The sequence below is a fragment of the Ictidomys tridecemlineatus genome, unplaced genomic scaffold, assembly GCF_052094955.1.
Source record: "Ictidomys tridecemlineatus isolate mIctTri1 unplaced genomic scaffold, mIctTri1.hap1 Scaffold_843, whole genome shotgun sequence".
Lineage (NCBI taxonomy): Eukaryota > Metazoa > Chordata > Mammalia > Rodentia > Sciuridae > Ictidomys > Ictidomys tridecemlineatus.
The window spans coordinates 118,688-142,164 of record NW_027526094.1 but is presented as its reverse complement, the minus strand read 5'-3'; the positions used below and the strand labels follow the sequence as shown (position 1 = coordinate 142,164).

Sequence of the window (23,477 nt, the reverse complement as noted above, 5' to 3'; positions counted from 1 at the left end):
TGTTTTTCTTAATGGAACTGGTGTTCATTTGAGATTGATGAAGGAGGTCAGATTTGCAAAAAAAAAAAGACATTTTTGTGAGTTACTGTGGTCACCATATTTTTCTTTCCCTTGTAAGATGAACAAAGCCAACAGACTGTACAGTAATATTCACATAAGAAACACCGTGTACACCGTGACTGGCATTGGGGTCATAGCCAATGCTCTTCTTCTCCTCATTCATATCTCCTTGCACATTACTGGGCACAGACCTAAGCCCACTGACCTGCCCATTGGTCTCCTGGCCCTGATCCACCTGGCAATTCTGCTCATCAATGGCTTCATAGCTTCGGACATTTTTATACCTCAGGGGGGAAGGTGGGATGACCTGACTTGTAAATTGCTCATCTACCTGTACAGGTTGATGAGGGGCTTCTCCATCTGTGCCACCTGCCTGCTGAGTGTCCTCCAAGCCATCACCCTCAGCCCCAGGAGCTCCTGCTTGGCAAGGTTCAAACATAAATCCTCTCTTCACAACCTGTGTTTCCTTCTCTTCCTGTGGGTCATCTACTCATCCTTCAGTAGTCATCTCTTCATCTCCATTGCTGCTACCCCCAATTGGACCTCAAACAACTTTATGTACATCACAGAATCCTGCTCCTTCATTCCCATGACCTTCTTCCTCCGGCACAGCTTGTCCACCCTGCTGACCTTCAGGGAAGTCTCCTTTATAGGAATCATGGCCTTCTCCAATGGATACATGGTGGCTCTCCTGTGCAGGCACAAGAGGCAGTCCCAACATCTCCACAGCAGCAGCCTGTCTCCAGTGTCATCCCCAGAACTGAGGGCCACCCAGACAATCCTGCTGCTCATGAGTTGCTTCGTGGTCATGTCCATCTTGGACAGCATAGTCTCCTATGCAAGAATCACACTGAAAGATGATCCAATATTTTACTGTATCCAGATCCTCGTGACCCATAGCTATGCCTCGTTCAGTCCTTTGGTGTTTATTTGTACTGCAAAACGTATAATTGTTATTTTCAGATACATGTTGGAGAAGACTGTAAACATTTCAGTAGGCAGTGGTGAATAAGTTCTGTTAAGGCAAGAAATTGCGCTGAATTTGGAGTGATTTATCATGACAGAGTGTTTAGAATCTTTGGTTTAAATGCAATGCAAAGTCTCGTTTCCTCTGTTAAATCATCCACTTGGACATGCAGGGATGACAATTACATCAATGAAAGCCAAACCATGTGCCTCTCTGAGATATTATGGCAATGTCATATTTCTCGCTGGATCCTTAATAGGGGCGTGTGAGTTGGATGTCACTTGTCATAACCTTGGTTATTACAAACTCTTTTTAGATAAACCACAGTTCCAATGGTTTTCAAATATTGCATCATTTCCATTATCTGTATTTTTCCTAACTACATTTGTAAACATATTCTACCACAAAATATCACATGATCCAGCACACAAACAATACACACTCAAAGGCACACACACACCCATTTTACATGCAGGGAATCAAATAGTCATTTTCACATCACTGCTCCTAAAACCATGCTTTAAATATTTGAACTTAAAAACAACTCAACATCTACAACCATAAGAAAATGTAAACAATACGCAATGACCTTAAAATTGAAAATATTCTGGAACAGAGGGCTGCATAGCTGAGTCCTAAAGTTACTATACTCAGTGAAGTCGGTTTAGTCGCAAAAGAACAAACATTGTATAAATGTACTTAAAGATGGTGGGAGTTGGAGTGGGCAGAGTGACAGAGCAGGAACACAAAAGCATCCCAGAGACCAAGAGAGGGGGCAGCGGGGCACTATCCCTTGGTATGTGGAGAACCTCTATTCAGTTAGGAAGTGAATGCTGTCATGGGTGGTGGTGACTGTTGTGCAATAATCTGAATAGATTCCAGGCCACTCTACTGAATGCTGAAAAGTGGTCAGAATGTTTATGTTGTATACATTTTATCCTCATAAAATTATTTTAATTATCAACTCAGTTGTGGAAAACATTCTTTCTTAAACTATAAAGTAAGGGATAAGACTCTAAACGCGCCACAGGGTTATTTGATGAGCTTTGAAACATCTGAGCTGATTTGTCCCAGGGATGTGAAGATTGGTTTTGAGAAGCTCACTTCTGATCTCAGCCTCTCCCAGGAGAGGTGTTCTCCATGCGGATGCTGTTACACGCCACTCTTGGTCTCTCAGCCTTCTAAAGATGTTCAGCATCGCAGTGGGTAGCTCCCATGTTGAGGCTTTCTGGGTGAGAGGTGCATGCAGTCAGAACACAAGGTTCAGACAGTAAGTCACATGGAGTTTACCAATCATGATAGCAGTACTATAAAAATTATGTACTTGTCATATATTTTATTTAATTAGAAAAATTAGCCAAATATAAAATACTCTCAAATAGAATGTCTTTATAAAAATGTAAGTAGTAAAGGAAGCAAAGAATATGAGACCAAACATTTTTAAAATCAGAAAAGGAACATAGAAAAGAGGAGAAAGGGGTCCAAAGGATTACAGGACAGAACAAAGTGGCTGTTTAAGTTATCATGAATAGGTGTTAAGTTTGAATCAATTAAACTCCTCAATCAATTGATATTGGGTGGCTGAAATCACAATGACAGCAACACAATCTTAAGACTTCACATGAAGGTTAGCTGTAAACCAGGACAAAAGGATCCAAGAGACACGTAGAACATCCCACCAAGGGCAGAAAACACGACTCTGATGTGCTGAGATCAGTGTTCACAAGAGGACACACACCAGGTCACAAACAAGCCTCCTCAATCTTAAGGACACTGATATCCCGTCAAGTATATCAACAAGCACCATAGAATGAATATAAATTAAAGACTTAAAACTGTCCATGCCAACTATGTGGAGATAAACAACATCTTTTAACTAGTCACACATGGAGAATTCACAAGTGGAATAAGAAATTTTCTTGAGAAAAACGAAAATCAAAGTACCACCTACTAGAACTTGGGGGGTGCATCAGGAGGATGTCACAGAGACTTGAAGAAACACATCTCCATTCACAACAAGATTTAAAAAAGAGAACCCTAGACACACACAACTTCAGAACACTGAGCTTGGAAAGTGGAACAAAGCAACTATTGATGGAGGAGAGTGAACCAGTAACCCAAGACACCCCACCCCTCCAAAAAGGAGCCCAGATACACAGAAATTCATGATGGAGGGCTACACATTAAACAATTAGCACCAAACCATCTTGATCTTCTCCAAATTGAAAGCATCATCCATGGTGAAGATCTGGGGTTTATCTGTGGGACACAGGTGGCTCAGTACATGCAGATCATCTATAGGAACACCCAATAGCATACAAATTCCAAGGAAGGAGAGACATTGTCTCAGGAGTGACATGTTCATTTATGTATAAACACTAAAGATCCCACAGAATTTCTTTCAGGATTCTGACAGGCATTCAGCAGAACACAGAGGCAACATCCCAAGAATTCTGCTTTGTCTCAGAGAACAATCCCCATAATAAACCATTATAAAGAGCAAAATACCGAGGCATGAACTTGGCCAATGAAAGAAAACACTTGTACCCAGAAAGTATAACGATGCCATAAATTAAAGCAAACATAAATTAGAGGAACCATTCATCATATTCATGATGCAAAGAGTCAATATCAAAATGTCCATACAATCAGAGTTATGTACAGATGCAATCTCTATCCAAATCTCAGAAGAATATTTTATAGAAATAGGAAACGAGGTAGCTAAAATCTACATGCCACCCTACCAGATCCTAAATATGTAGATCAACCCTGATAAACAACAAAGCTGATGGAACCACACCCAATTTTTAAATATATTATGAAGCTATAGTAATTAAAACAGTGTGTTAGGGCGGGGGATGGAACTTGGAGATGTAGCACTTGCCTAGCATTTACAGGCCCTGGGGTTCATCACCAACACTTGAAAACCACACATGCGTACAAAAGAAATAGAAAAGAAAGAATGAAAAAAACACATTATGGTATAGTTACTTAATAGTAAACCTATAAACTTGTGGAACAGAATGGGGTGCCTTGATAAACATCCTCATACAACGTCATGAAAACATCTTTCAAAGCACTGCCATATATAGCCAATGTAGTATAAATAGTCTTGTCAACAGATATTTGTATGCAAAAGAAAAATGATGGACCCTTTTCCTATGGCACACACAAAGATCAAGTCGAGATGTTTTGAAAGCGTAGATGTGAGACCTGAATCTGTGCCAAAAGAGAACAGTTGGAAATCTTCATGACATTGGAAAAGAAAATGATTTTCTGGGATATCACACCCAAAGTACAGGCTACAAAGTCAGCAATATGATGACATGAAACTACAATAGTTCTGTACAGGAAGGTGAACAATCAGCTGTCAATAGACAACACACAGGATGAAGATTACATTTTCAGATCATATATCAGGAAAGAGGTTGATTTTCAACGTTTGCGGCTGGGGATATAGCTCAGTTGGTAGAGTGTTTGCCTTGTAAGCACAAGGCCCAGGGTTCAGTCCCCAGCACCCCAAAAAGTTAACCTTTATTAAAACCTCAGAACTTAATAAAAAATAATAACTTCATTAAAAACAGCACGAGATATGAATAGATATCTCACCCAAGCAAAAACACGTATGTAGCCAACGAGCAAAGAAAAGATGCTCAACATCCATCAGTTCTCAAGGAAATGCCAATCAGAGCTACCATGAGGTGAGGTCCTGTCACAACAGTCAGGAGGGTGATGATATAAAAGGGAAAGGTCACCATGACTGTGGAAGGTGCCCTGTGCCTGGTTGGATGCCTGTCACGGCCCTCGAGAAATTCTGATATACATCACCATTGTACTTGTGTTTTGTAAGCAAAGTCCAATAAAGAACAGGATCTGAGCAGAAGGGATGGATGGACACATATCTGCTGCCATTTTTTGCCACCCAGATCAAACATAGTGTCTTGGGTTCTCCTGGCCATTTCTCATGCATTTGATGCTTCCCTTCGATCCACAGGTATAGGTTCTCATCATTTATCATTAATCCGAATCCTGGACAACTTCTGTTTTGATTTATCTGGATCCTGGACATATTCTATTTGTGTATGCCCTGTGGAGAAATACATCCAGGTTTCTGTATCTGGAAAATGTCATTTTCAACTCTATTCTTGAAAAATATTTGGTCTTCATGTATAACATTTGGAGGAAAAGAGTTGTTTATTTTTTTTTTACACTTTTAAGATATGGAGGGGATGTGGGGGTAGAAAGATAGTAGAATGAAACTGACATTATTACTGTATGTATATATGTGATTGCACGTCCAATACGATTCTGCAACATGTACACTCAGAAAAAATGAGAAAAAAAATGTATCCCATTTATGTAGAAAATACCAAAGTGCATAAATGTTTTCTACTGTCATGTGTAACTAATTAAAACAAATTTAATTTTTTTTAAATATGGTCTCATTGTCTTCTGGGTTCCAGGGTCTCTGAGAGCAACGTGCTTTCATTGTTATTCATGGCCTCTGATGAGCTGATTTTGGAGAGCATCATCTGCTTTTAAGACAACCTCCTGCTTTCTGGCAGTTTAAATGCAAAGTGCCATTGTCATTTGTGTTTTTTTGACCATATCATAACTCAAATAGAAATACTATGGATATAAGTGACTCTGTACTCTGTGTAATTTTTCCAAGTTTCAAAGACCTTAGAAGGAAGTTGTGTTCTATATCAAAACCTCAGCTTACACAGGGTAACCCTGAATTACCGAAAAAATATTTGCTAGGATTTTCTCACAAAGCATTTCTTGTCCAAAACTAATTTCACATATTACAAGCTAATAGAGTCAGTCCTGTACTCAACCACTTAGGTGCATGACAGTGAGGTTGCAAGGATATTTAAAGAGAAAAGGTGGTGGTGGTTTCCCATTCCTGGTGACAAAATATCCAGGAATACAAGTTCCTAAAACTTGGGAAAATAATATATTTTTTTTATTGTTGGTCGTTCAAAACCTTACACAGTTCTTAATACATCATATTTCACAGTTTGATTCAAGCGGGTTATGAACTCCCAACTTTACCCTGTATACAGATTGCTGTATCACATCAGTTACCCTTCCATTGATTGACATATTGCCTTTCTAGTGTCTGATGTATTCTGCTGTCATTCCTATTCTCTACTATCCCCCCTCCTCTCCCCTCCCCTTCCCTTTTCTCTCTCTACCCCTTCTACTGTGGAAAATAATATTTTATGCCCATTAAACTCAGATTTTTGGGATGTCAAGATTTTTTCTGGGGTTATGGTTGTGCACCACTATAAATGTCCCCCATTTCTTTACTTTAAAAAAAAAACATTCTCTTTTCTCCCAGAACTGCTGGAGACTTATTCTAAAGTATCGGTAATGTCAATATTCTGAAACAGAAAGTATACTTACAACTTTTTCAAGTTTACAAAGAATTTTTAACCTGGTCTCAGCAAGAGGATTTCCATTAATTTTGACTATATTTTGATCTAAAATTCCTTCCATTTTTTTTGGTCAATATTCTTTCATCAAGCTTGTAAAAAAAATAAAACTTTGTCCATTATTTTTCCACCTCTTACTCCCTGTTTTTTTTTAGTTTTGGATCTGTAATTATGCAAATTTTTGAATGTTTATAGCTTATGAACACTTGTTATTAATTATTTTTTGGGGGGGTACCAGGGATTGAACTCAGGAGCACTTGACCCAGCCCCACCCCCAGCTCTATTTTGTGTTTTATTTAGACACAGGGTCTCACTGAGTTTCTTAGGTCCTCATTCTTAGTGAGGCTGGCTTTGAACTCATGATTCTCCTGCCTCAGCCTCCTGAACTGCTGAGATACATGAGTATGCCACTATGCCCGGCTCATATTTATTTTATTTTTTGTTCTTTTAAATTATACATGACAATAGCATCTACTTTGACACATTTATACAACCATGAAATAGGTCTTATTCTAATTAGGTTCCAGTCCTATATTTGTACATGATGTGAAGATTTACTGTGGTGTATTCGTATATGTGCAGAGCAAAGTCAGGTCAAGTTCATATGACTGTCTTTCTTTTTTTCTGACCCTCATCCCTAAATTGTAGAAGTTGTAAGAAGAGGGCAAGACCTCCCACGTTCTTGTATAAGCAGAATTCATATTGTTAAAACACCATACTACTGAAAGCGCTCTACAGATCCAATGCAAGGATCTATAATTCCCATTAAAGTCCCCATGATGTTCTTCATATAAATGTCCCATTCAATTTTACTGCCACAGACTCTAAGAGGGGATGAGGGATTGACAGCACTTGTTCTATGGGTTCAGCACCTAAGGGATCTTCTAAAGCAGCTGTCTCCTACAAACATCTGGCTGAATTCTCCCAACACCACGAAGCAGAAATCAAGAGCCACATTTTACAAATGAAGAAACTGAAGCTGAGACATGAGAAAAGTCAAAACCCTGCAGGAGACACTCCTAAAAGAAACTCTCAGGCCCCACAGATTTCCTTTGGGCCCGAGGTTTGTAAAAAACCCAACAAGATTTATAGGCATTTGCCCTATGACATTCTTAAAGGCATCTTGCAAAACGAAGGCTTTATAGAAGCAAGTGATGTATTATGTATATGTACATTACATGCCACAAATGTATACTTTAAATGTATACTTTAAAATGTATTTTTTTAAAAGAGGTAAGCCAGGTGGGACCTTGCAAGCCTGTAATCCCAGCAGCTCAGAACGCTGAGGCAGGAGAATTGCAAGTTCAAACCCAATTTTACCAACTTAGGAAGACCCTGTCTCAAAATAATATACAGACAAATGGCTGGATATGTGGGTCAGTGGTTAAGCATTTGTGGGAACAATCCCCAATGCTCCCCACCTGCCAAAATGAAATACAGAAAAAAAAGTGTCATCCACTATTATGATTTTGGACGCAATTTTATTTTATTATATCTTCTCAGATAGCAAGAAATACACAGGCTCACACATTTGAATTGAAACTATATTCTAGAAACCAGAGCACATTACTTGATCTTTATGTAGTTTAGTTCAGTAGAACACTAATGAAACTCATCGGGTGGAGATGCTTCTGATTGAATTCTATTTCATGGCTTATGAAAATTAGAACCCCCAAAAAAGAGAAGAAAATGTCCCCAACATTGGCAGAGATTCCAGAAGCCTCCCAGTAATGACAGTTATAGGGAGAAGTCATGGCAGAATTCAGACCCTCATCTCACTTGTGGATCTAATTGTGTATTTTGCTTTCTAAGAAGATGGACCCAAAACACTCTGGGCAGAGTGTAATATTCCTCTCTTTCCTGGCGGGAAAATTTATTCCATGCATCAACTTCACTTAGTTACACTAAAACTAGTTGCTGCTGTTAAGAGGAATCCTGAAGGCTTTCCAGGAACCAGGCTCATGAGCACAGAGCCCAAGGCTGTGGCTTCAGGGAGAGTTTACGCGCAGCTCTGGCGCCACCTGGTATGTCCAATGCTCAGCACAGCACGTCTAACGGGGGAAATGACACTAAGCCCTGGGAGCACCAGGTGGGATAGGTTGACAGATGTCCTTGGAATTTTGGGGGGACTCATGGGGACGCAACTACAGAAGGCGGCGAGGGCCATGTCCTGAAGGAGGCCCTTATCTCAGGTAGGAGGGTCTTGGGGCAGCTGAGTGACACTATGAGAGGTGACAGTGTGACAACTCAGCAGTGGGAATGTCCCCATGGAGGGTGTCAGGACATCAGGGACCTAAAGGAGCCCACTCCTGTTTGGCACCTGCACAGCTCTGGGGCCACCTAGTGTCTGACGCCTGCTCAGCGCCTGAACTCTAGGTCCAGACCAGAAACAGGAGGGGACTCCCAGGAGACACGGGGACTCCAGGCCAGGCGTCTTCTCCTGTGTCCTCACTGTCCAGAGCAGAGCCTGTGACACCGAGTGTTGACTGTTTTATAGAGGACAAAACTGTCCACCTGTCCGTCTCCACCACGTCGCCGTCACCCCTGCGCCCCCCCACCCCATACGGTCCCTTAGAGACCCCAGGGCTGCGCTGGCCTCTGTCCAGCCTGAGAGGCGTGTCCTGCTCACAGCTGCAGCGAGTCCGCAAAGTCGCCCTGGCTGGGTCGATTCCGCTCCCGTCCGCTCTTCTCCCCCTGCCCAGGGCCAGGACGCACTGCCCGGGTCAGTGCGGGGGACCGCGGGGACCAGGCTAGGACCAGTTTCTCGCCCAGAAACAAAGTCTCCAAGGCGAAATCCCAGGACCCTCCCAGAGACCCCCGGACCCCAACCTACCTGGACATATGGAGAGTCCCCCACGTCCCTGAGGAGGGACTAAGAAGGCTGCGAAGCAGGTCTTCAGCCTCCTTCCGCGGCCTCCCCTGTGAGGGGGGAACTGCGCCAGCGGAGGGGACTCTGGGTTCACATCTCAGGCCGCTGGAGCCCCAGGGCCCGCTCCCCGCTGAGTCGAAGGCGACCTCTGAGAAGATTTCTAGACACACGCGCCTCTCCTGTTCCTTCACCATGTGCGCATGAGCCCGCCTCGCCCTCAGCTCCCCTGGAGGCTCCTTGTTCCCCGCGCTGCGCTCTCCTGGGGACCCCTGGGCAGGCCGCGCCTCCCACGTGTTTTTGCTGGCCCTGTCCCCTCTGCTCTTAGGGGTGGGGCTCCACACAGCCCCGCTCGACCCCACCCCAAGCTGTGCCCCCTAGTCGGGCTCCACTCAGACCTTCTAGCTCCACCCCCAGCTCCACCCATTGGCTGGGCTCCTCTTGCTCCTCTCCGCCCCACCTGATTCCCTAGGCCCCTCCTACTGGGGTGAGGTTCCACTCACTCTGCTCGGTTCTGCCCCCAGCTCTGCCCATTCGATGAACCCCGCCCCGCCCACTGCTCCTAAAGTTTGGCCTCCCAGGACCTCTCCGCCCAGCACTTCGGCTCTGCCCAGCTCCTTTTGCTAAACCTGACAGGTGGACAATAATGCTTATCAATGACTTCTCAGTGACACTTCCACCCCAGAAGGAACTTGGAGAGGAGTCCCCTGCTCAAGGTCACCTGGTATAGATGCGAGATGAGGCTGGTGGGAGCCTGCCTGTCTTCTGCTGCCAGTTTACATCCCCAAAGCAGGAGTGAAGCCTGCAGCTGTGGTCCTCCAGGTACTTCCTGGGTGCACGTGAGGTTTCACACAGGAAGCACCAGGGTCTAGACTCCTTATGGCATAACGAGACTCAGGTATGATCCTTGCTCTGTGATAGAAAATTTGGACAGAAGCTGGGCATGCTGGCCCTGACCGGTAACCTTGGTAGCAGGGGAGGTTCACTCAGGAGTATCAAAAGTCCAAAGCCAGAGCTCAGTAATGTAGGGAGGTAATGTTGCAGGTAATTGGATGGCGTTGGAGAAGATAATGCTAAGTGTAGTCAGGCAACCCCCAAAATACAAGCCGAATGTTTTCTCTGATATGAGGTAACTGATTCATAGTGGGGTAGGGAGGGGGAGCATGGGAGGAATAGATGAACTCTAGATAGGGTAGAGGGGTGGGAAGTGAAGGGAGGAGGCAGAGATGGTGGAATGCGGTGGACATCATTATCCAAAGTACATGTATGAAGACAGGAATTGGTGACTTTATACACAGAGTTATGGAAAATTGTGCTCTATATGTGTAATGAGAATTGTAACACATTCCACTGTCATATATTTAAAAAATAAAAATCAGGTAAAAGTATTTTTAGTTGTCTATGGACGTTTTAAAAATGTATTTATATTCAGTGCTGAGAATTGAACCTAGTACCTCACGCATGCTAGGGAAGTGCTCTACCACTGAGCCACAAACCTTGCCCCATAATTTTTTTTTTATTTTGACTGAGTAATATTCCATGGTGAATATATAACTACATTTTCTTTATCCATGTATCTGTTGGAGGGCAGTTTGGTTGGTTTCATAGCTTAGATGTTGTGAATTGAGCCGCTCTACACATGGATGTGGCTGCCTTAGTGTATTACAGTAGATTTTTTAAAAAATATATATTTTTTAATTGTAGTTGGACACAATAACTTTATTTTTTATTTTTTATGTGGTGCTGAGGATTGAACCCAGCGCCTTGCATATGCTAGGTGAACGCTCTACCACTGAGCCACAACCCCAGGTCTCTATACTGTGTGGATTTTTAGTCTTTTGGGTATATACTGAGGTGTAAGATAACTAATTCAAATGATGGTTCCATTCCTCTTTTTCTGAAGAATCTCCATATAGCTCTCTGTAGGAGTTGCAAAAATTTAAAAAACCCACCAGCAATGTATTAGTGAAAATTTCCCCCTGCATCCTTGCTAACATTGATAATTGCCATTCTCACTGGATTGCTGGACTATCCATGTAGTTATAATGTACATTTCTCTAATTTCTAGAGATGTTGATTATCTTTCCATGTTTGCTGACCATTGGTATTTCTTCTCCTGTGAAGTGCCTGTTCAGTTGCCTTGCCCATTTGTTTGGTGTCAAATAGATGAGTTCTTTGCATATCCTGGAGATGAATGTGTCTATTTGAGGGGCAGATGGCAAAGACATACTCCCATCCTGTTGGCTCTCTCTTTACATTCTTGTTTTTTTAAAAAATATTTATTTTTAATTATACAAAACACCTTTATTTTGTTATTTATTTTTATGTGGTGCTGAGGATTGAACCCAGGGCTTCACGTGCTAGACGAGTGCTCTACCACTGAGCCACAACCACAGCCCAATATTCTTGATTGTTTCCCTTTTATTGATTCTTGACTTTCCTTTTGCTCTTTAGGGATCTTGCTAATGGAGTCTGTTCCTATACCAACATGATACTGAGTTGGGCCTATATTTTTTTTTCCAGTGGACACAGGGTTTCTGGTCTAATACGTAGGTCCCTGGTCATTTTGAGTTGAGTTTTATGCAGGGTGAGGAGGCATAGAGGTTAAATTTGATTGACTACATATGGATGGCCAGTATTCCCAGCACCATATTTTTTTGAAGAGTTGATCCTGGAGAATTCCTTAACAATGAAAAGAAATTGGCTTATTTTTTTTTTGCTTCCTTTGTTATCATAATAATGGGTATTTTGTTATTGTTATTAACCTAAAACAGAAGTGAAATCCTGGGGCTGAGCTTAAAAATCCCAGAAGACATATTACCCCAACCACATGGTCAATGTGAGAGTGGACCAAGGAAGATGGTCTCCCATTTTAGAGAGAGGACCCCCCCAGAGCCACTTGGAATCCATGGGAGGAGCCAGGAACCACCTGTCCCAGAGTAAAAGTGTTATAATATATGAAGTGGGTTTGACCTAACTTGAATATGGGATTTAAAAAAGGAGAGAATGCTTGTGGGCTACATGATTGAGAGCCTTCAGATCCCTCACACAGATGTGTCCAGGAAATTAAGAGAAAAGTTGTGAGTTCGATTCTCCCCAGGTTGTTCCTATCCACCAGAGACTAAAGTAAAAGTAAGAGTCAGGCAACATGTTCCCCTGGGGGAAGCTACGGTTCTGTGATCTCCAGTGGGATCTTGACACCTTCTTGCAGAAGCTAAAATTAAAGCCCTAGAGAGAGGTGAGTTAAAGATGTCTTTTCCTTAAAACAGTGCAGGATCCACTAAGGTCCCCTGACTCCCCATGCGATCTGCCCAGGTAAGTGCCTTTCTCTTCCTGAGATGCAGCACCAGTGTGTGAGTGGGCTTCTGTTATTGTGATGAACAATCAGAATAACCAAATTATATGATAGGTTCTAACATAGCTTTAAGTTATGCATCCAGCTCTACACACTCAACAGCTTAGAGGACTGTTTAGAATTCAGAGGAAAGTTTTGTTCTTACTAGATTTTGCCCATTAATTTGGTGATTCATGAAACTTTGTTAATTTTTTAATAAGAAAAAAACATTTTAAATAAATCATTTTAGGTTTCTATCCATTTCTCAGACTACAGGGAGTTTGATTTGCTTCTCTGTTAGTTTTCAAAGTGCATAATAATAAGGGTCCTGGTTATTTTCTGCTTCAGTATTATGAATCCATATTCCTATTCTCCCAGGAAGAGATAAATGTTGACCCCAAAATTTTTTTAAACACACTGGTTTTTCCTTCTCTTTTCTCAAAAACTCAATCCAAAATACTTTAAGCATTTTCTTCTAATACTGAGATAGTGAGAAATAATAGCATACACCAAAATACATTTTAATTGATCAGAAAGAAATGATATGGTTTATTTTTTGCAAATATGATACTTATAAAGAAAGTTTATTTTCACGTTTTAGAGAAATAGCAAATAGCATTTTCTTATGCTGATGTATGTTGTCTCCGTTTTTATCTCACAAAAATAAACCAATGGTGCTCTGGCTGCCCGAAGGTTTTGAACTAGAGCAGGGACTAGGGGTGCCGTTGCTTAATATCACAACCAAGGGACAGTAGTGACCACCCTTTCCTGGCTTCCAAAGGTCCCATGGTCTCCTCCCTCCAGGTCATCAAGGAGACAGGGTATGATAGTGGAGAGGTGATGGTGAACTTGATCTGTGTGATAACAACAAATGACATCTGCCTTTTCATGTATGGAATGCACATCAGGAAATAAGGATGCAAATCACAGTATTTACAGGTCGGTGTCCTTGGGGCACCTGATAAAGCAGCTATGACCCCTCCCTCCCTCCAGTCCGTGTCGCTCAACATCCAGGCCCTAGAAGCCCAAGGTGCTGTGGGTCTGCTTTCCTCACCGCTGAGTGGGGTGCACTAACTTCAGGATTGTTCCCTAGTCTCTGGCCCCTGGGTGATGACATGTATCTCTGTGTTGTCCACGACTTAGACAGGGGCAGAATGTGAAATATTTAAGTGATGGCTCCTTGGTAGAGAAGGAAAGGACTAGATTTCCATTCTTTTTTTTCTCCACTTAGGTTTCTCCTCTAATCTGCCCTCTTAGAATTTCCTTGTCCTTTACCACTGGACCCTCCCTCACTGGGACCTGTCCCTAAACTTCTTTTCCAAAGTATTCTCATTGGCTTTAGGTCATGGTATTCAGAACCTCCAGTCTGAGGAGAGCTTGTTTTCACCAGGGTTTTTAAGTCATGTCCTGGGGCTGGGCCCATCAAGGCTGCCAGGAGCTGCTGCAGCACCTCCCTCCCCAGAGCTGAGAAGGGGGTCTGGGATCATCCTGGTGCTGGACAGGCTTCTGTCTGCACCCTGATCACATGGTCAAACTAGTCCTGGCAGGTGTGAGTGGGGTGAGGCACAGCCAGGAGGAGACAGGCTCAGAGGATTTCTTTTAACTTGTTTTTATAAAATGTCCACATTTTTCAGGATGTTTTCTAACAAAACTGATAAATTAGCACAGAAGAAGCAACATTGCATTCTTTATAAAACATCTACCTGTGAACCATGGAGAGCCCTGTGGGTCTCACTGATACACACGTGTGTGACCTGCACAGTGTGCAGACAGCTAGCTGCTTCTCTGCCTGCTGTCTCATGGGGCTGCAAAGAGCTAATGCCTGTGGGGGACCTGTGACAGCATCTGACTCTGCCATGTCCCATGATCAGCACTTTACTAAAATGATAAGATTTTCCAGCTGTAACCAGGAAATTTCTTCTATAGAAAAAAGAGTATTTTTTCAGTTGTTTTCAGGCCATGCTCCCCAGAAGACCCAGTTCTCTACCTGTGTTTGCAAGTCCATGGGCCCTCCTTGCTCCAATCCTCCCTCCCATGACAATGCATGCAGGGTGGCCATTCCCCCCCCCCCCCCCGGCAGGGCTGAAACCAGAATCATGTGCCCTCCATTCACAGATATATAAGGTAGCCTGTTTCTCCTGTTTTGTTTTTTTCCCGATGTTCTCCATTTTATTTTCTAATCTGCATTTAACTGAATTGAAGACAAACCTGTATTTCATAAAATGATAGAAGGAAATCATCATTATTTCATTTTCTGTAATTTTTTAAAGGCCTCTTCAAGTTTTTCATATCCAGTTTACGTTGCTGTAGAGGTGTTTTGGGGTCAAAATATGAGTGTACATCTTACAACTCACTTCAAGTGTGCACACAGGAATAAGCATCATCTATCCATAGCTACCTGTAGCGCTGTACCTACTAATAACCATATGTGACTCTTTAAATGTGGAGACTCCTAGACAATTATATTACCATTTTTCTTTTTGTTTTTTTTTAAGCAGTACAAGGGAAGGAATCTTTTTTACCTGAATGTGTGAGTGAAGAAATAAACAAAACATTTCTTACTAAATGAATCATTTGGAAGAGATTACATTTTTTTAATGTCATGAATTAATTTCCACTATTTACAATGACACTTCTGCAAAGATTTCAAAGCAATCATTTAACTAGGCTAAAACATTTAAATTGTCTGGACTCCTGGTTGTTTTTTTCTCACACTTTGTAACTGATGTTATCAAATTATAATTTTCTAGGTAGAAGTGGGAGTGATTGCTAGTCTTACCCACTTGTTTTTTAGATGATAGAATGTGGGGATATGTTGATCACCTTATTGTAAATGTTACATGCTTCATAGCTATAAAGCAGAATTAAGATGGAAATAAAGAAAATACCTTCATTCTATAGGAAGCTATACCATGAGTTTTTCACCATCAAATTTTCTATTACACTATTTTCTCTCTGTCCTCTGGAGAAATATCATTACTTACTAAAAGAAGATAAGAAATTTTGTTCTCTTATGTAAACTCCATTATCAGAGTGAGTTTGGATTTCTTTCTTTTAATTAAAACACTAAAAGCTATGACCCCCCAAATACTTGAATTTTCCTGGTGTGTTGGTGCATTGCGTGCCTGTTACCCCAGCAGCTTGGGAAGGTGATGGAGGAGATTTGCAGATTCAAGGCCAGCCTAATCAACTTAGTGAGGACCTGTCTCAAAATAAAAATAAGGGGCTGGGGTTGTGGCTCAGCGGTAGAGCACTTGTCTAGCACATTCAAAGTCCTGGGTTCTGTCCTTAGCACCACATAAAAATTTAAAAAAAATAAAGATATTGTGTCCAACTAAAACTAAAAAAAAATAAATCTTAAGAAAATAAAATAGTTAGGGATGTGGCTCAGTGGTTAAGCACTTTGGGTTTAATTCCTGGTTAAAACACACACACACAAACACACACACACATAAACACACACACACACACACATAAACACACACACACACACACACACACACACACACTTAAATCATGATTACTTTCCCCCATTTCTCTATATGCCTAAAAGTGGGCAGAAAAGAAATTTTTGAATTAAATCCTGCTAAAAATGGATGGTTCTGCCCACTTAGATATTTTTTTCTGGCATAATCAAATATATATAAAATAACACCAGTGGTTATGTAAACCTGGGTTCAATATCTGGTACCAAATATATATATATATATATATATATATATATATATATATATATATGTATATATATATATATATATATATATATATATATATAAACAAATTCAAGAAGTCTGCATTCAGAGCTAACATTTTTTATATTTTGTCTCTAAACTGTGATGAGCAATCCAGAACAGAGAACACTAAAAATATAGAACTGTATGGGGCTTCATCCAGCATCCACACTCTTTCCTTGAGAGATCTATGTGGACATTTCAGCCATCTGACCCACTTGAACTCACTTTGGGTGCTACTTACTGAGCTTTTTTATCAGGTTGCTGCACATGCCAAGACAAATTAATCATGGCCCTACCAGTGGAGATAAACAGAAAAGATGTTATGCTTGCATATTGAGAGTTTGCAAAGGGTGCATTAAAAAAGTGCCCATGTATTTTGAGGTTGGCCGACTTAGTGGTTCGGGAGGTTGAAGCTGGTAACTACTGTGATGATGAGAATTTTATCTTTATTTGATCATCAGACATGGACTCTATATGTCTTTTCACCAGAAAAAAAAAAAAGAAAATGACCAATAGCAGCACCCTTTCCATTTTTCTTGCAGTAAGAAATGTCTTTTCTTCCCAAATTGTCCTTGGGGTCACAGCCAACGTCTTCTTCCTCCTCTTCCACATTTTCACGTTCCTTGTCCAGTGCAGGACCATGCCCATGGACGTGCCCATCGCTCATGTGGCCCTGATTCATCTGCTGATGCTCATAATCAGGGTGTTCCTGGATATAGACATTTTGGGTGTTCAGGATATTTGGAACGATATCTCATGTAAAGCCACCATCTACCTGTACAGGCTGATGAGGAGCCTGTCAGTCAGCACCACCTGCCTGCTGAGTGTCTTTCAGGCCACTACCCTCAGCCCCAGAAGCTCCTTTCTGGCCAAGTTCAAGCACATGTCCCCACAGCACAGTCTGGTACTTTCTCACTCTCTGGGTGTTCAACATGTGCATTAATATTTGTATTTTAGTCTCTATTGGAGGCCTCTCCAATAACACATCAGATATTTGGATTTCCAATGAATCCTGCAGAGTTTCCCCCACAGGTCACCACTTCAGGATCTTATTTTTCCTGGTAGGAATACTCCGGGATGTCCTCCTTCTCAGGCTCATGGCCCTCTCAAGTGGGTACATGCTGGCTCACCTGTGGAGGCATAAGAGGCAGTGCCAGAACCTCCACAGCATCAGGAGAATTGCACAAGCCTCCCCAGAGCAGAGGGCCACTAGGACCATCCTGCTCCTAATGGGTTTCTTTGTGGTCACATACTTTGTGGACTGCATGATCTCCTCCTCTTATGGGAAAATGCAGAAGAAGGATCCTGTGTGCCTTGTGGTCCAGATGCTGGTGGGCAATGGCTATGCCACCGTCAGTGCTGTGATGCTCATTAGTACCAAAAAATGAACAATCCAGTACTTCCAATCCACACTGGGGAGGACGAGGACATGTTTACACAGGGTCAGATAACCCATCACAGTGTCATCCCATGTTATTTCCTCCTGAGTTTCCAAAAATTAGTTGATGTTGGAAAAAAAAAAAAACTAAATGAGGATGAGGGAGATGAATCTTTTGTTATTCTTTGTAAGATCTTTATCACACCAGGTGAGGTGATGCACACCTGTCATGCCACCAACTAAGGAGGCTGAGGCAGAAAGATCTCAAGTTGAAGGCTAGCCTCAGCAACTGTGTGAGTCCCTGAGCATTTTAGTTGGACTCTCTGTGTAAATTTTAAAAAAATACAAAGTTCTGGGAATGTGGCTCAGAGGTCACATGCAGCTGGGTTCAATTCCTAGTTGCAAAAAAAAAGTGTTAAATGATATATGGGCTGTTTTCTTACTGAACTTGCTTAAAGCAGATACCTTCCATTGTCCATAAGTAGACCATGACTGTGAACACTTTGCTGGAAAAATAAATTTTGGAAGAATAGTTTTGTTTAGTCTTAGGAAAAGAAATATCTTGCCTACATACACCTCTCTTGAGGTGCCTGAGGAAACAGGTGTTTTGATGTTCTTTTTTTTTTTCTATTAGAGCAACAAACATCAATAAGAATAATGAAATCCCCTCCGTGTTAACTCCAGTTGTTTTCCTAATATACCCGTAACATTATTTCTCCATGTATTTTTTTCTGATTTCATCATTTAACTTTTTAAATGTTATTTTATTTTCATATAAATGCTAAACAAATAGAGAGTGAGAAAAATTGTAGGCAATAGATAATCAGGAATCAGAGTGCAGGGGAGAACTCAGATGTCTTGGAAAAACACAGATCTAATCCATATCCCCTTGCAGCCTTGAAGTAGTGGCCTAGGTCTTTCACCCTCAGTGTAAAATATAGACCATACCTGTTTTAGGGTTATCATGGAGATGAGAACAAATAATAGCACACATTTGGCATCATGTGTCCTGAGATTGGAAGGATGCAAAGAAGATTACTAGCATGTCCCCCGACCAAGGAAGGCATGTAATTTATAAATCATGAGACATTGAAAAAGCAAGAGTAGCAGCTCACCTCTGTGTACACAGACATCATGTATTAACTCTTAATTTCTGTAGTGATTCTATGGATGCAGTAGTACTATGATACCCCATTTTTCAGCGAAGAAATCAAAAACCAGATAAATTAAGTCAGTGGATTGCAGAGAACATAGGTGAGGAAAGTCAGGATTTGATCTCTCGAGCCCAAGTTACGGGTCCTGAGCCTAACCAATGGTCTGATTCTTGCTAGACCTATGACATCCATTTGAAAGCGGCACACAGGGGTCACAGCAAATGAAACAGACAACCTAGGACTAAAAGGCACACCCCTGTTTTGCATTATTTCAACCCAAAAATACAGCTGAATGGCAGGTGGCTATAGTGTGATCTACAGTAATGTGGCCTGAAACAAAGAAGTCACGCTGCTGGATTGAACTCTAAGAGGCCAGTGTGAAAGCTGTTCAGTGGCAGAATTTTTAACCCCTGGAGGGGACCCAAGCCATCACCTTCCTTCTGGAGCAGCATGTGAAGGATCCAAATGCATTTCTGGGATGCAGTGGAGGGATCTGAAGAGGGCACTGGTTGCAAAGGTAGGAGGCTGCTTGTTCTCCTGACTCTTGAAATGTCTACTTGAACCAGAAAAAGAAGGTTAGGCATGGGGTGCATTGTTTGCCTTCCTCACTGTAATTTATTAATACTTTGTAGCAGAAAATATTTAAATATTGTTATTTTTTGTTTCTGAGATGGAATCTCACTCTATTGCAGGGACTGGTCTTGAACTTCCTGTGCTCAAGAAATCCTCCTGCCTCAGCCTCCTGAGTTGCTGGAACAGCAGCTGCACAATGTGGTGCCCAGCTCAAATATTACAGAGGATTGAATTAGTTCTGAGGCTATGACTTTTCCTGTCCCCTCAAGCAGTTCATAGTCAACTAAATCCATTCTCTGTAACATCCTCAGGATATGAGAGAAACTGTTTTTCCCTGTTAGGAAAGACAGTGAATATGTCTTCGTTTGGATCTTGTGTGACCTGTAGAGTCATTTACCAAAGGGACCAGATAAGAGCATTAAGGAAAAATAGCCACTGTGTCTTCCAGTTAGTTGTGGAAACCCTGGGGATTCATCATAGTGATTTTAGCAAACAGACACATAATCAAAAACATACACAGATCAAGTCTTCCCGAGCAGGAGGTCAGGAAGGTTTGTAGGTCTCAGATTGGCTCAGAACAGACTTGGGACTGATGGAACTTTTTGTGATATTTATCAGGTCCTCCCAGATCAAAACGCTTGCTTCATAACCTACCAGTTTCACTTGACTGTTGGAAGGACGGACATGATGTCCATCTGCAGTAACAATAAAAAACAATTGTCTTATCTTTTAAAAGTCCATGTATTGCTGTATTTTGGTTATACTCTCCTGCCAGGTGTCTGAGACCAAGTTGGTCAAAGTTGACCATTTTCTTATCTACGATAGATTCAGCTGAGATCTTCAGAGGTTATTACTCCTGAAAAATGCTGGCCCCAGGCCTGCAGCTGTGTTCAGGGGCCCCTCACCCTCCTCTGACTGCCCCTTCCACTGTCGCTTCCCCTGCCCCTTCCCAGACTCTGCTGAGCTTAACTTCTATATGGGCAACATTTTTAGCCTCCATACATGAGGGAGGTCAGGCAGCTCGGGAAATGGAATCAGGAGGATCATGTGTTTAGGCAGCATCAGCCAAAGCAAGGTGCTCAACAACTCAGTGAAACTCTATCTCTAAATAAAGCACAAGATTGGGCTGAGGACGTGGCTTAGTGTTTGAGTGTTCCTGATTCAATCCACAGTAACTACCTCCCCCCACTAAAAAATATCATGACTTTAGTTTATCTCAGAGGTATATGAAAAAAAAATCTAGCATGTATTTCTCATTCACAAGTTTCAAAGTAATCACATAAAAGCCCCCCCTTTGCTAATTCATTCAACACAGAAAGCAGACACACTATGCCGTGATGAATGGTTGCCCAACCGTGTGGTGGCTCAGTATGAAAGTCTACCCATCATGCAATGATCCAACATTTACTATCCTTCCCACATAAGAATTTCAAAAAGTTAAGGCTGTGTTTTTCAGTACAGAGGAAAACCAAAGGGCTACTTGCGGCATAGCCATTGGCCACCATTGTCTGGATACAATGACAAATATGGTCATTTTTCCACATGGTTCTTGAGGAGAAGACAATGCAGTCCAAACAGTACATGAGCACAAAAAAACCTAGGAGCAGCAGGATGGTCCTAGTGGCCCTCTGTTCTGGGGAGGCTTTTGGAGACATGCTGGTGCAGTGAAGGTGCTGGAACTGCCACTTATGTCTATGTAAGAGGGTTACCATGTACCCACTGGAAAGGGCCATGAGCCCTATAAGGAAGACATGCCACAAGGCACCAAGAATGGTAAACAAATGCCTGAGGAAGTAGCTCATGGGTAAGATAGTGCAGTAGTCTCTGAGGAATATGAGAGTGTGTGTGAGGTCACAGTGAAGTTGTAAACAGCAGAGATTGCGAATGGGGACTAAAGGACATATAGAGGACCCACAGGAAAGAAGGGACCTCATGCTGTCCAGTGGGGACTTAGGTTGAACATTGCAAGCAGGAGCTTGGGAAAAATAATATGTGTCCTAATCATATGGACCATGTCATGTTCTGTCACTTTGATCCAAGGTTCAAATTAGCCCATTCCTGACTCCAAATGTTGTGATGCCTGAGATTCTGAGCTGTTGGGAATTCCAGGTGGACACCACCACCCTGGGCTACATGCAGTTTTCTTTGTAATTTCAGAGAAAATTTTCCTCACCCTTGATTATAAGGTAATTGAAACATTTTATTATTATTTAAGGACACAAAAGATGATATTTATCATTTATCTGTGATTAAGAGTACTGGTCAATGGCCTTAAGCAATTTCAAATGTGGGTGCGTAGATTCTCTCTACTGTCTCCCCAGTTTTTCTTATTCATAAAATATCTCTAGATTCATTAAATAAAAATTTCCCAGGGCACATCCTTCCTCAGCTGCAGGAAAATGCCATACTACTACATTCTGTCTTTATAAGTTATATGACCCAAACTTCCATCTTTTACAGGTGTATTTTATACAAATGTTGATTCTTTTGTGAGTGACAGTTGCTTGACCAAATGATTTCAAGATTTATCTTTGGTTTCTTATATATCAGCATCACCTTCGTATTTAATGCTATGTTTAGTATTTAATGCAATATTTGGTCTTTGCATATTGTACTACTGAAGATTCCACTCCCTGTATGTAGATATATACAGTTTTGATTCTGATGCCTATGCAGGAGGGTTACCATGTACCCTCTTGACATAATAAATTCAAGACTCGTCTGTTGCTTCCTATGCACCAAAATCTTTCTCCTATTTAATGTTGAGTGAAACTCCATGATACATGCAGACCATATCTTCATACATTCATACACTTGGGGGTATCAGACTGTCTCTATCACTATTATAAATGTGATATCCTGAGCAATGGTGTTTAAGTAATAATTGTTGTCCATATATCCAGTATTTTTGTTATATTCATAAAAGTTCAATTTATAGATGAGATGGCAGTTTATGATAAGGGATGTTTACAATCTATTAGGCATAAAGGAGATTTCTGGGACTCTTGATTTATTAAAAACACTGCAATTTCTCCCATACCTATAAATGTATGGACTCATTCAGGAAAAAGTAAGTGATATTTACTTCTTAGGGTTTCTTTCACACATCAATCAGAAATATAAAATTACTAGCTTTGTTCGAGCCATATAGACAATAATCTGTCATGTTTTTCTCATTTTCAAGCTTCAATGTAATCATTTTTAAAAACCACTTTATGCTTTGATCCAACACAGAGAGCAAACTCACTATATGCCATGATGCGTTGATGCATAGCGGTGTGGTGGCTCAGGTGGAAAACTGACCCATCATGCAATGATTCAATGTTGACTGTCCTTCCCCAAAAAACATTTCAAAAAGGTAACGCTGTGTCTTGCTGTGCAGATGAAAACCAAAGGACTGATGGTGGCATAGCCATTGGACACTATAATCTGGAGAGAATGGCACACAGGGTTATTGTTCCACATGGTTCTTGAGGAGGAGACGATGCAGTCCAAATAATACATGAGCAAAAAGAAACCTAGGAGCAGCAGGATCGTCCTAGTGGCCCTCTGTTCAGGGAAGGCTTTTGGAGACATGCTGGTTCTATGAAGGTGCTGGCACTGCCTCTTATGCCTATGCAAGAGGGTCACCATGTACCAACTGGAGAGGGCCATGAGCCCTATAAGAAAGACATCCTGTAATGCACCCAGGACGGTAAACAAATGCCTAAAGAAGTAGCTCATGGGCAAGATAATGCAGGAGTCACTGAGGAATATAAGGCCCTGTGAGGTAACAGTGGAGTTGTCAACAGCACAGATGGAGAAATGGGCACTGAAGGACATATAGAAGACCTACAGGAAGAGAAGGAAACTCAGGCTGTCCTGTGGGGACTTAGGCTTGAACTTTGCCAAACAGAAGCTTCTGGAGCTGAGGGTGAGGGCCTGCAGGACACTCAGCAGGCAGGTGGAAGAAATGGACAGGCCCCTCATCAAC

The 23,477-nt window shown here is 41.7% G+C and overlaps 2 protein-coding genes across 2 annotated transcripts in view; one reads left to right on the top strand and one right to left on the bottom strand.

Annotated features, from left to right (window-relative positions):
* The window catches only part of LOC144374723 (uncharacterized), a gene marked incomplete at its 3' end in the record, with an annotated part of 159,020 nt that overhangs the window by 25,253 nt on the left and 110,290 nt on the right, over positions 1-23,477 (bottom strand). The gene's annotated exons all lie outside the window — the stretch shown is intronic.
* On the top strand, positions 119-1,072 carry LOC144374721 (vomeronasal type-1 receptor 94-like). Its single transcript, XM_078037468.1, has one exon. The coding sequence runs from the start codon at positions 119-121 to the stop codon at positions 1,070-1,072; it is 954 nt and encodes a 317-aa protein (XP_077893594.1).